This window comes from Cherax quadricarinatus, unplaced genomic scaffold (genome assembly GCF_038502225.1).
Source record: "Cherax quadricarinatus isolate ZL_2023a unplaced genomic scaffold, ASM3850222v1 Contig344, whole genome shotgun sequence".
Lineage (NCBI taxonomy): Eukaryota > Metazoa > Arthropoda > Malacostraca > Decapoda > Parastacidae > Cherax > Cherax quadricarinatus.
In genome coordinates this window covers 68456-82860 of record NW_027195370.1, presented here as the reverse complement: position 1 = coordinate 82860, position 14405 = coordinate 68456, and the positions used below count along the sequence as shown (strand labels likewise).

At 44.3% G+C, this 14405-nt stretch overlaps 1 protein-coding gene across 1 annotated transcript in view; it reads left to right on the top strand.

The window, feature by feature from the left end:
- Positions 1-2825, top strand: part of LOC128690366 (titin homolog) — a 117056-nt gene extending 114231 nt beyond the window's left edge. The window contains exon 5 of the mRNA XM_070080360.1: positions 82-2825. Within this exon, the coding sequence (XP_069936461.1) occupies positions 82-185 (104 nt within the window). The 3' untranslated portion in view covers positions 186-2825. The remainder of the gene's footprint in view (positions 1-81) is intronic.
- Positions 2826-14405: the final 11580 nt, after the last annotated feature.

Below are 14405 nucleotides of genomic sequence, written 5' to 3'. Positions count from 1 at the left end.
AGGTAAGTCAAGAAATTGGTGTTTATTTAATCTTGAATTTTGTAGCTTTAAACAATTATTGTAACTTTTTTTTTTTTTCAGAGAAGCTAAGCTTTGGACATTTGCAAAACCAGCCAACTAAGTACATCTTGGCTTCTATGATAGAGATGAATCGTGCACGTGATAGTACCAACAATGAAATCTGAAACCTGCAGTATGCTTCCCTGAGTCATTTAGAGGGGCCACAGTTTAACAATAATATTTCAGCTTTTTGAGGTTGGAATTGTTTCTGAAAATAATATAATAAGACAAATTTATTTTGAAGTTTGGTGTCCACAGGGCAGAGCTTGTAAAACAAAAATATTTATATGGTTCTTCCTGCATACCTACCTTGTCATGTTTTTCACCATTCCATTACATTTGTCTATACTGTATATTGTGTGTGCGCGGGTGTGTGTGCATGCCCTCCATGATGGATATGTAAGCCAACAGGCTGCTGGCCATAACAGCTTGGCTGACCAGACAAGCCTGATCTAGGGCCAGGCTGTGAGAGTAGGAAAATTATCAAAAGCCATCAAAGGTATGGCGATCATTCATGCATGCATTTGTTTGCATTTTGTCTTGTATCAGCTTTGGCCATATTTTGCCACGGTTGACTGTTGATGAGTAGTCTTCTGGATTGTCTTACAGGGATGACTTATGGATACCCCTCGCTTAACGATTGAGTTCCATTCCTAAGAGTAGATCAATGAGTGAATTAGTCGTTAAGCGAGGAGCATGCTGTACTGGTAGTGGGTTTGTCAGCCATCTTTAGATATTGTTTTAATGTCACCTCTGCACCATTTATAACACTTTTAGTATATTTTTAAATGTTTATGCAGTGTACTGTATACTGTAATAAACAGAATAGAGGAAATCAGCTCTAATACACATTACTTTGGTTTGCATATTTCTTGGAGAGCTGGTCATAAGTCTGAGTGATCGTTAAACAGGTAGGTCGCTAAGTGAGGAGTACCTGCATATCAGATAATTATTTAGTATTAGCTACAGTGAGAGCAAGAGGTAGATGGGATACAAGGAGAATGTCATTGGTAGGTAAGTGAAGCGAAAGTTTATAAATTATAGGAGAGGAGAGGGCAGGATTTATGCAACTATTAGAGTACAGGTAATTGGGGGCTGCGGGGGGGGGGGGGTATAGGAGTTATGCGGTAGATTTAAGAATTCTGTATTAGTGTGTAGCAAAAGTTTGCAGGAGAGAAGAGTGATTGGCAGAATGTGGTAAGGGAGAAAGTTGGTATATGGAAGGTTTTCACAATGTAGAAGTCTCATAAGGAGGGAAGAGTATATGGAGAGCAAAAGTGATGAGGGAGTACAAGAGGAGAGCTGATGAGAGACTTGAAGTTTTGTCAGCAAATTTTCAGTTGAGAAAGCCTTGGTAACAGATTTAACAGTTAAAATCAAAATAGGGAAACCAATGGATGGGGAGGCAGAGGTACGGGGTAAATGAAGAATATTTTAAGGAATTGATGAATGTTGGAGAAGTGAGCAGTGATCTTTTGGATTGTGCAGGGAGGTGTAACACCTCATAGGTGTGTGGGAGAGATTTACAATGAAAGGGACTAAATAAGCTAGAATAGATGGGATGAAGATTCATGTTAAAAGCAGATGGAGATAATTTTGTTGCGATTGGTGCATTTGTTCAATATATGCATGAAATGAGAAGGTACCTAGGACTGGCAGAGAGTATGCTTGCAATCTTTGAATAAGGGTAAAAAGTAAAAAGGGATAAGTGTAAGAATTATATGGGAATAAGCCTGTTGAGTATACGAGGTAGTGTATGGTAGTTATTATCGAAAAGATTATGGGTAAGATAGTAGTATTGAGGAGGAACGAGGTTTTTAGGAAGGGTAGGATATGTATAGACATTATTTAAATTGAAGCACATAAATGAACAGTATTGAAAGAAAGATGAACTCTTCAGTGCCTTTATGGATTTAGAAAATGGATAGGTGAGCAATGTGGCAGATGTTGCAAGTGTATGGAATAACTGGTAGTTTAAAGCAGTAAAGATATTTTGTGTAGATAGCGAGGCACAGTTTAGGGTATGTAGGAGAGAGAGAAGGAGACTGTATTCCAGTAAAAGTAAGTCTTAGATGGGTATATGTGATGTAACCATGGCTGTTTTACATATTTATAGATTGGGCTGTAAAAGTAATGAATGCTAGCTTATTAGAGAGAAGTGTGTGATTAAGAGATAAATTTAACAAATAGTGGGAGTTGTCAGTTACTTTTTGATGACACGGTGATCTTGAGACACTTTATCAGTGAAGTCGAGGGGAATGTACTGGAGTATAGCAGTACCAAAACTTGTGTGGATGTGAAGCACAGATTTTGTGTTGCAGTGAGGAGGCAGCTGGAGGCAGGAGAGATGGTGTTTGAGGGCAGTATTACTCTTATTTTTCAGTGTAACTTTTGGTCTTACTCATCCTCAATCCTTCCTGCTCCTCAGCAATCTTTTTTTTTTTTTTTTACTCCTAACCCTTTCAGTAATATGTCTACCATAAACATTACCTGGTATGCTCAACAGACATATTACCCCTATGATTCTTAGATTATCTCTCGTTCCCTTTTTATCTTATACAAGGGAACTATGCACACACTACCCAGTCCTTTGGTACCTTCCTTTCTATCACAAATATTGAGGAAACACCACCCACTCCTTCACTATATCCCCACTTAGCAGGTGGGGATATATTATTTTTTTTTTTTTTCAACAAGTCGGCCGTCTCCCACCGAGGCAGGGTGACCCAAAGAGAAAGAAAATCCCCAAAAAGAAAATACTTTCATCATCATTCAACACTTTCACCTCACTCATACATAATCACTGTTTTTGCAGAGGTGCCCAGAATACAACAGCTTAAAAGTATATATGTACGTATAAAAATAAAATATATCTCTCCAAACTGCCAATATCCCAAACCCCTCCTTTAGAGTGCAGGCATTGTACTTCCCATTTCCAGGACTCAAGTCCGGTTATATAAAATAACCGGTTTCCCTGAATCCCTTCACTAAATACATGGAGTAATGGAAGGCACTGTATGATCCGTACTGGTTTAACACCCCCCCCTCCTTTCCATGTAAATATACTAATAATAACATATCACCACTTGCTTTCTTATGAGTTTGTTTGTTCACCCTTCCACCATTACTTCTGGTTATAGAAAACATTATTTGCTCACCTATACATTATTGGCAACCACATTACACTCATGGTCATTGTGTGAACAGGAGCCCCATTCATTAGAGTACACCAAATTTGCTTGTGATGCAATCACCTACCTGGTTTTGTTGCTCTTATCTTGCAATAAATATTTTATTTTCTGGCACTGTTTTGTGTCATTGCCTGGAGGTGTTGCTGTTTTTAGAGACTGTTCTTCCATCTACACCCCAGTCTTCTCTTTACCCCCCCCCCTCTTAGGTGCAGTGTTATATAACTTTCACAGGTTTTGCTCTTCCTAGAAATAAAGTAATTATATTAAATGTACATTTATCCTTGTATATAATAATCTGGAAGTGTTTATATAAACAGTGTAACTGCAGACATTTTAATTACTGCTACACACTTAATATTTTTAAGGTTGCCATTGATAGTTGTCTTAATGACTTGTATAACAGAATATATGACTAATACATTTTTATACTATGGTTTGTCTTTGGTTATTTACCTAAATACTGTTCTGCTTTTATCTTGGTTCTTTGTACGACTTAAATTCAATGACAAATACTTTACATAGAAGTGCACAAACCCTAAACGTATTGTCAGGCCTGTATGTAATAATCTTGATATTACAATTACAAATGTCTATTAGGACATGATACATAGTTGTACGAGGTATTATAGTAGATGGGTGTACACGTCAAAAGCCCCTTGTATGCAGAGCATTATGGGCAGGCTTAAAATTAACTTAAGATTATCTAAGCTATAATAGATTTAATGGTAACAGTTGCAGTAAACAGTTTTCAATATCAGTTACAGTGGAACCTCAAATATCGAACTGCTCCCAACTTAACCAATTATGTAAGTGTATTTTTGTAAGTTCTTTTATAAGTGTATTTTTGAGGGTCTGAAATGAACTAATCTAATATACATTATTCCTGATGGGAATAAATTCGTTCGGTAATGGCACTCGAACAGCCATCTGGAACGAAGAAAGTTCGATATTTGAGGTTCCACTGTACAATTGAGTATTTTAACTCTTAACCCTTAAATGGTCCAAATGTATATATACATTTTTTCAACATTTGAAAGTATGTAAAAAAATGTACATCACCTTTTTTTTTTTTTTACATTTGAAAATGTGTAAAAAAAACTTTTATCTACATTGTTTTTTTTTTTTTTGTTATATTTGAAAATATGTAAAAAAAACATAGATCTACTTTTGGAGCACTACGGATTTGAACGTCGATCTATTTGGACTGTTTAAGGGTTAAACTGTCCAAACGTAGACCTACGTTTGTATGCGTAGCACTTCAAACGTAGATCAGCATTTTATTTTTCATTCCTTCAAATTTGGCACAATAGACATGAAAGAATGGGTGTGTGCACTTTTAAAAAATCTGGGAGCACTTGGTACCTTGTGGGAGCACCAGTTCAACTGAGCGCCAGCTAGAGCAAATAGCATGGCAAACACCAAGGATTCACTGATGCCATGTCACATTAACACTCCCATTTTAACCCTTTGACTGTCGAAAGGCCCAATCCTGAAGTGTCTCCTGGTGTCACAAAATATTCGAAAAAAAAAATTATTTTTTCTTATGAAAATGTTAAGATTATTTTTCTGATTGTTTTAGTCCCCCAAAAAAAAAAAAATTCCCATCAGTACTTGCCAAAATATAAGAGTCCTGAAGTTTGCTGAAATTTATCTGCTAGTGGCAACAGCGGTGACTGCCGCTCACCCGGTAAACTTTGATTTACTTGTATTCGATGGTTTCTTATTTTTTTCACTATTTTATTTTTTCACATAACTTTTGTGGCCTATGAGACCAAATTATTGTGCAATGTTCAAATATACACTCGTTGAATGTAACACAATTATAGCAAAAACACTCGTATCATTATAATGTTGCTAAAACTTGTTTACACAAACAAACAATGTAAACAAATGTTTATTACGATTGTGCTATAATATATATACATATGTACAATCACTGGACACTTTTCTAGAAGTGCTGCAGCTTGTGGAATTCTTTGAAACATGGGTATAAGCACAATGGTGTCTTACACTCCTCATACATAAAACGAGTGTCTCTGCGTTTTTGTGGGCGTTTTGTGGTATGTCCACAGACAAAACACCTCTTCTGAGCATTTTTCTTGGCAGTAGTAGCAGGCAGTGGTATGGGGTAGTGATCACCAGGCCTCAGACGAGAGGACATGTGTTGATAATTTCGTGGGCGCTGGTCTATTGCAGGTGTTGTTTCTTGCTACTTGAATATTATTTGTCTGATGACTGACAAACAAAATTCACCATATTTGGGTTTCTTCTTGGTCTTCAACTTATACATATTATAAGCATTCAGCATGGAAATGTCAAGAAGATGGAAAAACAGTTTTATGTACCACTTATAACTCTTGCGAACACAGTCAGCAAACCCAATCTGCATGTCACATTTGTCCACTAAGTGCATATTGAGGTTGTAATCCATCACAGCTGCAGGTTTTACAATGGGTTGATTGGTCTCTATTCTGCTTGCCAGTGTCTTCCATTTCGTGTTGGTGAACTGATGTCAGCAGTGTGACATCACGTTTGTCATGCCACCGAAATGCCATGATGTCATTGGCAGCAAACACCTGCACTTCACCTCTACGACTGCCAGCATCAAACCTAGGCATATGTTTACGATTTCCACGCACTGTGCCACACACATCTGTCATGTTCACTCGCAAGAAATCACTGAGTATAGGGCTTGTGTACCAGTTGTCAGTATATAAAATATGCCTCTTACCAAGATATGGCTCCATCATTGTTCTAATAACATCACCAGAGATACCCAGTAACTTTCTGGTATCTTCCAATGTTTTATTGCCAGTGTACACAATTATATCCAAAACCAGACCAGTTTTGCAATCACACAGAACAAATAACTTTATACCAAAGCGTTTCCTCTTGCTTGGTATATACTGCTTGAATGAGAGTCTTCCTTTGAACAAAATCAAAGACTCATCAATAACAAGCTTCCTGAAGGGATAAAAATACATACAGCACTTTTGTTTCAGGTACATAAACACACATCTGATCTTATATAACCTGGTGCTTCTGTCAGGCCTGGTTTTGTCTGAAAAGTGTAACATACGTAGCAGTAACACAAATCTATTCACTGGTATAATGTCACTGAAAGCAGGGGTTGAAATCAGGCGGTCTGTCGCCCAGTATGTGTTGACACTATGCTTATACACATGTGGCATAAGCATTATTATGGCAAAGAACAGGTACATCTCTGCCACAGTTGTGTCCTTCCACTGGTGTAGGCGTGATCTTGGTGACAGAATAGTGTTTGGCATGGTGTACTCATAGTATGTATTCCTTTCCCTGACAATAATGTCCATCAAGGGTTCATCGAAGAATAACTGAAAGCATTCCAGTTTAGTGGGATTGTTCCCAAGTGTACATGATGGCCGTATTCCACTTTGTCCTCCATCAAAGTCATGGGAATTGGGAACAAACTCGTCATCTTGCTGCCAATCCCAGATGCGGTCAGCTGGTGCATTCTGGATATTGTAATGTGGTTGTGGTTGTGCAGGTTGTGAGAGTATGGGGTCGGGTGAGGCTGGTTGTAGTTGTGCAGAGTCAACAGCGCGGGTAGTAGCGTGGCCTGCTGCTGGTGTCACATGACTCATGCCACCATCACTATCACCACCACCGCCTGCTGCCTCACTTGCATCATTGATACCCATCGTAACAATATCGTCATCTTCACTATCAGGACGTGGTGTAGGGCCACGGGATGTGCTCCGAGATGTATTCCTTCCTCTTGGAAGAGCATATGGCACACTACCAGACCGCATGCGACGTCGTATATACTGCCGCTTCACTGGGGAATATTCACTCTCACTGTCACAACTAGAACTGCTTTCAATTACCTTGAAATCACTATCACTTGCACTGCTCACATCTGAGTCTTGTACACGGGCAAATAGTTTCCTCTTTCGTCCTGGTACAGGTGAACATGAACAAGCCGGCCCAGCACCAGAGGTGGAAGGTTTTGGGGTAATCTGGGTTTTCATCACTAATTATGTTATCCTGGGCACTTTTCTCGGTCACACCCGCTTCAAAACCAGGAAATTCAATTTCACTGACACTTTCATCACTCTTTGAGCTATCACTTGGGAACAAAAGACCTCCAGTCTGCCCAGGAGTGAGGAACTTCTTACCGCGAGGCATGGTGAAAATGGACTACTGGACTACAATGCACTGCTGAGTCCCAGATTTTTTCACAGGGTGCACACTGACCACTGAGACCCATTAACTCTCGTGTAGGCCTACCAGCCCCCTCCCGCTTGATTTGAGGCTGCTAGAATTTATGTGTATAGATACGTCAAACAGGGTATCTCCCATGACTTATATATACGACCGCGACAGTCAAGGGGTTAAGAGGAAAGTAAAAGCAGGTTAGATAAATACATGAGTGAGTGTGAGTGGGTGTGAGTTGGACCTGACTAGCTTGTGCTACTAGGTCTGATGTCATGCTCCTTCCTGCAATGGATATGACCTGAATAGGTGGGTCATGGGTCTAAGCCATGGGCCAGTAGGCCTGCTGCAGTGTTCCTTCTTTCTTATATTCTTATGTATTCTGCAGGCTGGCCAGCTGGCTGTCTTGCTTTAGCTGTCTCTGGCTGTTTCTCTGTCTATATCTCTGTCTCACATGTACACATAAGTACAGTTATTATACATAGTGTAGCAGTTGTAAATGTTCACCTGTCAATGTGATTGTGACTCTTTGAGCACTATTTCAGTACCTAATATTAGTGTCAGAACAAAGATTGGCTATGAAATTACAAGTACTGCTATAAATTGTAAATATCAGAACAGAAAAAATATATAAATTAAAATAAAAACGAGAAAAAAAGGTATATTGGCAACACTTCTGCAAGCGGCAGGAGTCGATGTTGCTGACAGGTGAGCATCCAGAGCCAACTTCACGGTCTTATATCTCGGTAAGTACTGACCTTAAGTTGTTTTTTTAATCTGATAACATGTAGAAAAATGTGCTCTTCATTTTAAAAGGAAAAAAAAAAATTATTTTTCAAAACAGAGCGCCATGAAAGTGAACTGAACGTAGATCTACGTTTGGACAGTTTAAGGGTTAAACAATGAAATTTGAACATTTCAATTTTGAAGCATTATAGTTTTACAATTTTGTAATATTACAGTGAATAGTTATAGCTACAGTTAGAGTAAGAGGTAGATGGAAAAAGAGGAAAATGGCAATAACAAGCAAGGAGGAGGTGAAAGTGTATAAACTAAGGGAGGAGGAAATTCGGGTGAGATATAAGCAGCTATTGGCAGAAAGGTGGGCTGGTGCAAGTATGAGTAGTGGGGGGAGGGGTTTGAAGAGGGTTGGAATAGTTTTAAAAATGCAGTTAGAATGTGGGGCAGAAGTTTGTGGTTATAGGAGGGTGGGGGCAGGAGGAAAGAGGAGTGATTGGTGGAATGATGAAGTAAAGGGTGTGATAAAAGAAAAAAGTTAGCTTATGAGAGGTTTTTGCAAAGCAGAAGTGTTAAAAGAAGAGTAAAGTATATGGAGAGTAAGAAAAAGGTGAAGAGAGTGCAAAAGGAGAGCTCGGCCGGCATTGGTGGAGTGTGGACGTGTCTTATGAAGGTTCCTCAGTTGTTTATTGGTGGTGTAGGCCCTGTTTAGGCTCTCCTTCACATTCTTTCTTTTCTTGTGTGCTTGAGTTGCCATTGTCTTCTCCATCAGGCGGTGTTGTGTGGCCCATTTATGGGGGGTTCGACTGAGATGCCGTTCGCCCCCATAGGGAGGGACCCCCCTCCTGTCTCTACTCAGTTGACAACTGTTCCACTACCGTCAGACCAAGATATGGCTAGTGTGCCCCCTACAGGGATAAACAAACTGGCCCTTGAGGTTGACGACAGTGCCAGGCCCCTGTCTAGCCCAAAACGCCAACCCACCACTTATCCAGACTATGCTCCTTCTCACATTACTCCAGACATGATGGTGGTTCTTGTGCATCCTAAGGATGGCGGTACGCCCTTCGCCAACCCACGGGACATCACCAACATTATCAGTGGATCTCCTTTCGGCAAGGCTTGCATAGATGGGGGCGTCCAACTCGGTAGGGGTGCAGCCCTAAGGCTCCGGATCCATCGTAAGTCTTTTCTGGCTAGAAATTTGCCACTAAATGCCATTCATGTCCTGGGTAGGTGGAATGTTGTCTGCTGGGAGGTCCGCTCCTCAATCCTCGCTGCTGGCTGTTGTTACGGCAGAATTGGACCGATTTCTACATCGCTCTCAAATGAGGAGATCCACTCTGAATTGGTTCACAGTGGGGGTGACGACTTAGGTTTGCGGGAGGTTTGGAGCCTCTTGAATCGTCCTACCCCATCTAGTATGGTTTGTGTATTTTTTTCGGGTGCTCTCCCAAAATTTGTGACTTTTGGCAATCTAAGATTTCCTGTTCTTCCTTATACTTTTCCTTTACTCCGGTGTCGGAAATGTTTCCTTTTCGGGCATGGGGAGTTGTCTTGCTGCCGTGGTAAGGTAAGATATGCGAACTGCAGCGGGTTTCACCCAGTAGTTAAAGACGGCATTACCTGTACCCGCCTGGCTTCATGCTGCTTCTGTTAAGGGAACCACAAGGTTACCTCCCAGTCTTGCCCAGCATATTGCCAGGCTCTTGATTTGGCAAACTCAGCCAGGGCCCAGTCTTGTTCACTCAATGACTGTAACTCCTGTCTGTCAGCCCCTACCTCCTTCGCCTCCAGTGCCCCCCACTAAGGGAGTCTCCCCAACATCAACATGGCCAGGGCATCTGTACTCCGCAGCTGTGAGGGCTAATATCCCTGTTACAAATCGGTTTGGGGCTCTTGTGGACCTCTCTTCCCCTTTAGAGGATTCCCCACCCCCGGGGCAACATCAACTCAGGGTGTCCTCGGACCCGGCTTCCGTTGTAGAAATTATTGGACATGCCCCCCTCGTCCACAACGCACATCCTCCCGTCGAGGTGGTACAGTTCCCAAATCGACTCGTTGCTCAGTGCCCCGCCCAGTTCAGATGGACATCATACCCGACCCGGAGCCTCCCATCTCGCAGCCGACTCCCCCCCTCAATTCTCCTCAACCCCATCCTCGGCCTGTCTCCACTCCAGGACCCTTCATATCTGGGGGTCCCACTTTCTCACACTCGCCTGCCTGGGCTTTATTCCATCATCCTATCCTCCTCCTGGTGGAGGAAGTGTTACATTCTTACCTCCAGGGCACCTCTTTTGTGACTCCCTGTCTCTCGGTTCTCCCTTGCCTTATTGGGCTGCTTAGTTCACACACGTGAACCTTTCTCACCCCTCTGTTTTCTTCTTTGGAACGCACGTTCTGTACTGGGGAAGCTTCCAGACCTTCAGAGGTATCTGGCAGAGGTACAGCCACTGGTGGTGGGTCTCTCTGAGACATGGTTACGCCCTCGACATTCTCTTCGGATGCCTGGTTTCGCTGTTTACCGTAGGGATCGCCTTGCAGGGAGCAGAGGTTGCCTAGCTCTTCTTGTACGCAACCAGCTCCAGAGTACGGCCCTCTCTCTCCAAACCTATGAGAATGGAGTGTTGGAAACTCTGGCTGTGAGAGTTGCCTTGGGTACTCAGTGGTGCAACATACTTCTGATCTATAATCCGGGCAGATCGGTTACACAAAGTGAATTTACCTATTACTTTGGACAACTCCGTGGTTCTACGCTTGTGATAGGAGACTTTAATGCAAGGCACCAGTTCTGGGAGCCATCCATTTCTTTGAGATCGGTGAATCCCACAGGTAGGGCCCTGTTTCAAACCCTCCTCACATCTCTCCTTTCGTTGCTCACACCACCAGGTTTGGAGACCAGAGTGGATCCTTATACCGGGCGAGTTTCTACCCTAGACCTTGTTCTTGGGTGTGGATATTTTACTACAGCTGCTGTTACTGTAGGCCCCTTCATGGGGAGTGACCATCTTCCAGCCCTTACTTCTACAAATGAAGCCTTAGCAGTGCCGGTGACAGCAGTTCGTTCACAGTGGAAAAATCACCCAGGCTAGTTGGACAAACTATAATCGGGCCCTTGCTGATTACAGCCTGCCTCAGGACTCCTTGCTTGACGAGGCTGTTGCGTCTCTGCAAGGGGCCATGCTTGAGGCGGGCTCGCGTTCATTCTGTCTCTCCGGGAGCTTCTCCCGTTCATGGTCCCGGGTTCCATGGTGGAATGATGAGTGCCTCCGTGCAGTGAAGGCGCATCGGACAGCGTGGGCACGGTGGCGGTGCCAACCCTCTCGGACTCAGCAGTTGGCTTACCGAAGGGCAGACGCTCTTCGTCGGTGAACCCTCCTCCAAGCGAAACGTGTATCCTGGGCTTTATTCTGTTCTTTCTTTTCGTACCTCTGCCAGTCAGGCATGGGGTTTCTTCCACTCCATGTTGGGATCACGTTCTGTAAGTACTTTTTCCCTGCTGGGGGAAGGAGCAACTCCACTCTTACCCTAGGACAAGGCTGAGACATTTGCAAATTTCTTTGGTCCTATGTTTTCTCCTCCTCCTCTACCCTCTAAGGTGATCAAATGGGGCCCTTTGCCACCTGCCGTACCCAAGGTTCACTGCCACGTGCTGGCATCTCCCTTTAGCTCCCATGAATTGCAGCGGGCACTTTCCCAGCTTTCTTCCCGCTCTTCTCCAGGGGAGGACAACTTACCCTATTCATTTATACTACATCTACCTCCCTCCTGTACAGAAGCTATGCTGGAGGTTTTCAATACCAGCTGGTATACAGGTGTCTTCCCTGATATGTGGAAACACACACTTCTGATTCCGATTCTAAAGCTGGGCAAGGACGATACCCAACCGAGCTCTTACCGGCCTATTGCTCTACTGCCCTGCTTGGGTAAGGTGCTGGAATGACTGGTGGCTACTCATCTCTCCTGGTGGATTGAGGAACATGGCCTCTTGCCTGATAACCAAAGTGGCTTCCAAGAAGGTCGGTCCACCCTCAACCCTTTGCTTCAATTTACACAGCTTGTGCACACTTCATTTGAATGCCGGGAGTTCCTTTTGGCTGCATTTTTGAACCTACGCAGAGCATTTGACTCTATCACACACAGCAATGGTTTTCAAGCTGGCCCGCATGGGACTGACAGGAGCTCCCCTCTGCTGGATGCCAACTTTTTGCAAGGGAGGACCATTCATGTAGCAGTGGGTGGCACTTTGTCCTCACCCTGTCCTGTATACCAGGGAGTGCCCCAGAGATCTGTTCTTAGCCCACTCCTTTTCTCTGTCTTATTGCCAGATCTCCCTTCCATCTAGGGAGTGCATACCCTGGTATATGCAGATGATGTGGCCCTTATGTGCAGTGCCCCAGCTTTACTGACAGCACAGGAAACACTTCAGGGTGCCCTGCAATGCATAACATCATGGGCCACCACCTGGGGTTTGGATGTTAATGACACTAACTTTACTAGACACCGACTCCCCACTCTTCCATCAGTCTCATTGAACCAGACGCCAATCCCTTTGGTCTCTTCTCATCGTTGGTTGGGAGTCACCTTAGATGCACCATTCTTGACATGGAAGAAACACATAGCGACCCTTCACCTCTCATGTGCACGTCGCATTGCACTTATGTGCCGGATCTCTGGCACCAAGTGGGGGGACAGATCGAGACCTTCTCTATAAGTTCTATATAGCTATGATTCGCAGCAAGCTCACTTATGCGAGTGAGGTTTATGGCTCGGCTTCTTCCTCCTGTCTTCATCGCTTAGACATTCTCCAGAATTCAGCCATCCGTAATATGCTGGGGGCATTCCCCTCCACCCCTATCGCAGCCTTGGAAGCAGAATCGGGGATAGTCCCTCTCTCGTCGGTGAGGACAGCGAGGAACTGTTTACGACTCCATCATATGGCCTCTCTGCCTTGTACTCACCCCTGTCGCCTCTCTTCACAGATGTGGGAGACAGCCTCTGTCCCCCCATGTTTGGCTCAGCCTTCCTTTGTAGCCAGGGCCCAGCGTTGCCTGTCCTGCCTTACTCTTCCTGCACTTGTGATGACTCCCTCCCCTCTCCACTCTCCGGCACTTCCCTGGCTGGACCTGACATGATACATTCACCTGGATTGGCACTACAGGAACAGGGAACCCCCTCAGTTAGTTGCATTTCTATTTGAAGAGTTTCGCTCTGTTACATACAGCTCTTCATTCTCCGTCTACACGGATGGCTCGGCACGGTCCTCCCCCCCTTCCACATCATCTGCGGCCTTCTTGGCTAATCTCTCCCTGTGTCAAACGTGGCGGTTGGACCCTGTTCATTCTGTTCTGGCAGGGGAGCTCTTTGCCATTCACCAGGCTCTGGCTTTTGTCCTAGATCACATTCCCCCACAACCATTGGTTCTCTTCTCAGATTCCCAATCTTCCCTGGCACTTTTGTGCTCTGCCCGTCCACGATCACTGTGCGTCCTCGTTCGTCGGACACAATCTCCTCCTGCGCTTCTTGGGGAGCCCAGGTTGGAGCATCTCCCTTCAGTGGGTTCCCGCCCATGTTGGAATCTGGGGTAATGAAGTGGCAGATTGGGCGGCCTCCCTCACGCACACACTTCCTACTGTTACCCCTCTTGCCCTGGGCCACAGTGATTTCACAAGGGCTGTTTGGAAGGGAATCCGTCATCAGTGGCAAGAGGGTCTTGCACATTCCCTCTCTTCTTCGGCGTTGGGCTCTGTCCGAACTTTTAATGGCCCCTGCCCTTGGGCTCGCCATCCCAACCGCTTGGTGGACGTTGCACTGACTCGCCTTCGAGTCGGGCACTCGCGCCTGGTGGCTCATCTATATCGCCTTTGGATGACAGACTCTCCGTACTGCCCGTGGTGTCCCTCACAGCCTGAGACGATGGAACACTTCCTGCTGTGGTGCCCACGTTATCACTGCACGGACTAGTTTCCGTGCGGCCTTGCGCACACTTGGGGTGCACACTTTCACTCTACCTGTCCTCCTCAACAGGGAGGGGTTTTGCCCTCTGGACCGTCAGGAGATATTGGCCTGTACCTGCTCCTTCCTGCTGGCTTCAGGGCGTATCAGACACGTATGATACATAGTTATTAGTCAAGACATTCTTCCACTTTGGTCGATACTCCCTCTCCTAGCACTGGACGGCCGGGCTCGATACAGCGTATGCTGTCAGTGGCCCTGAAACCC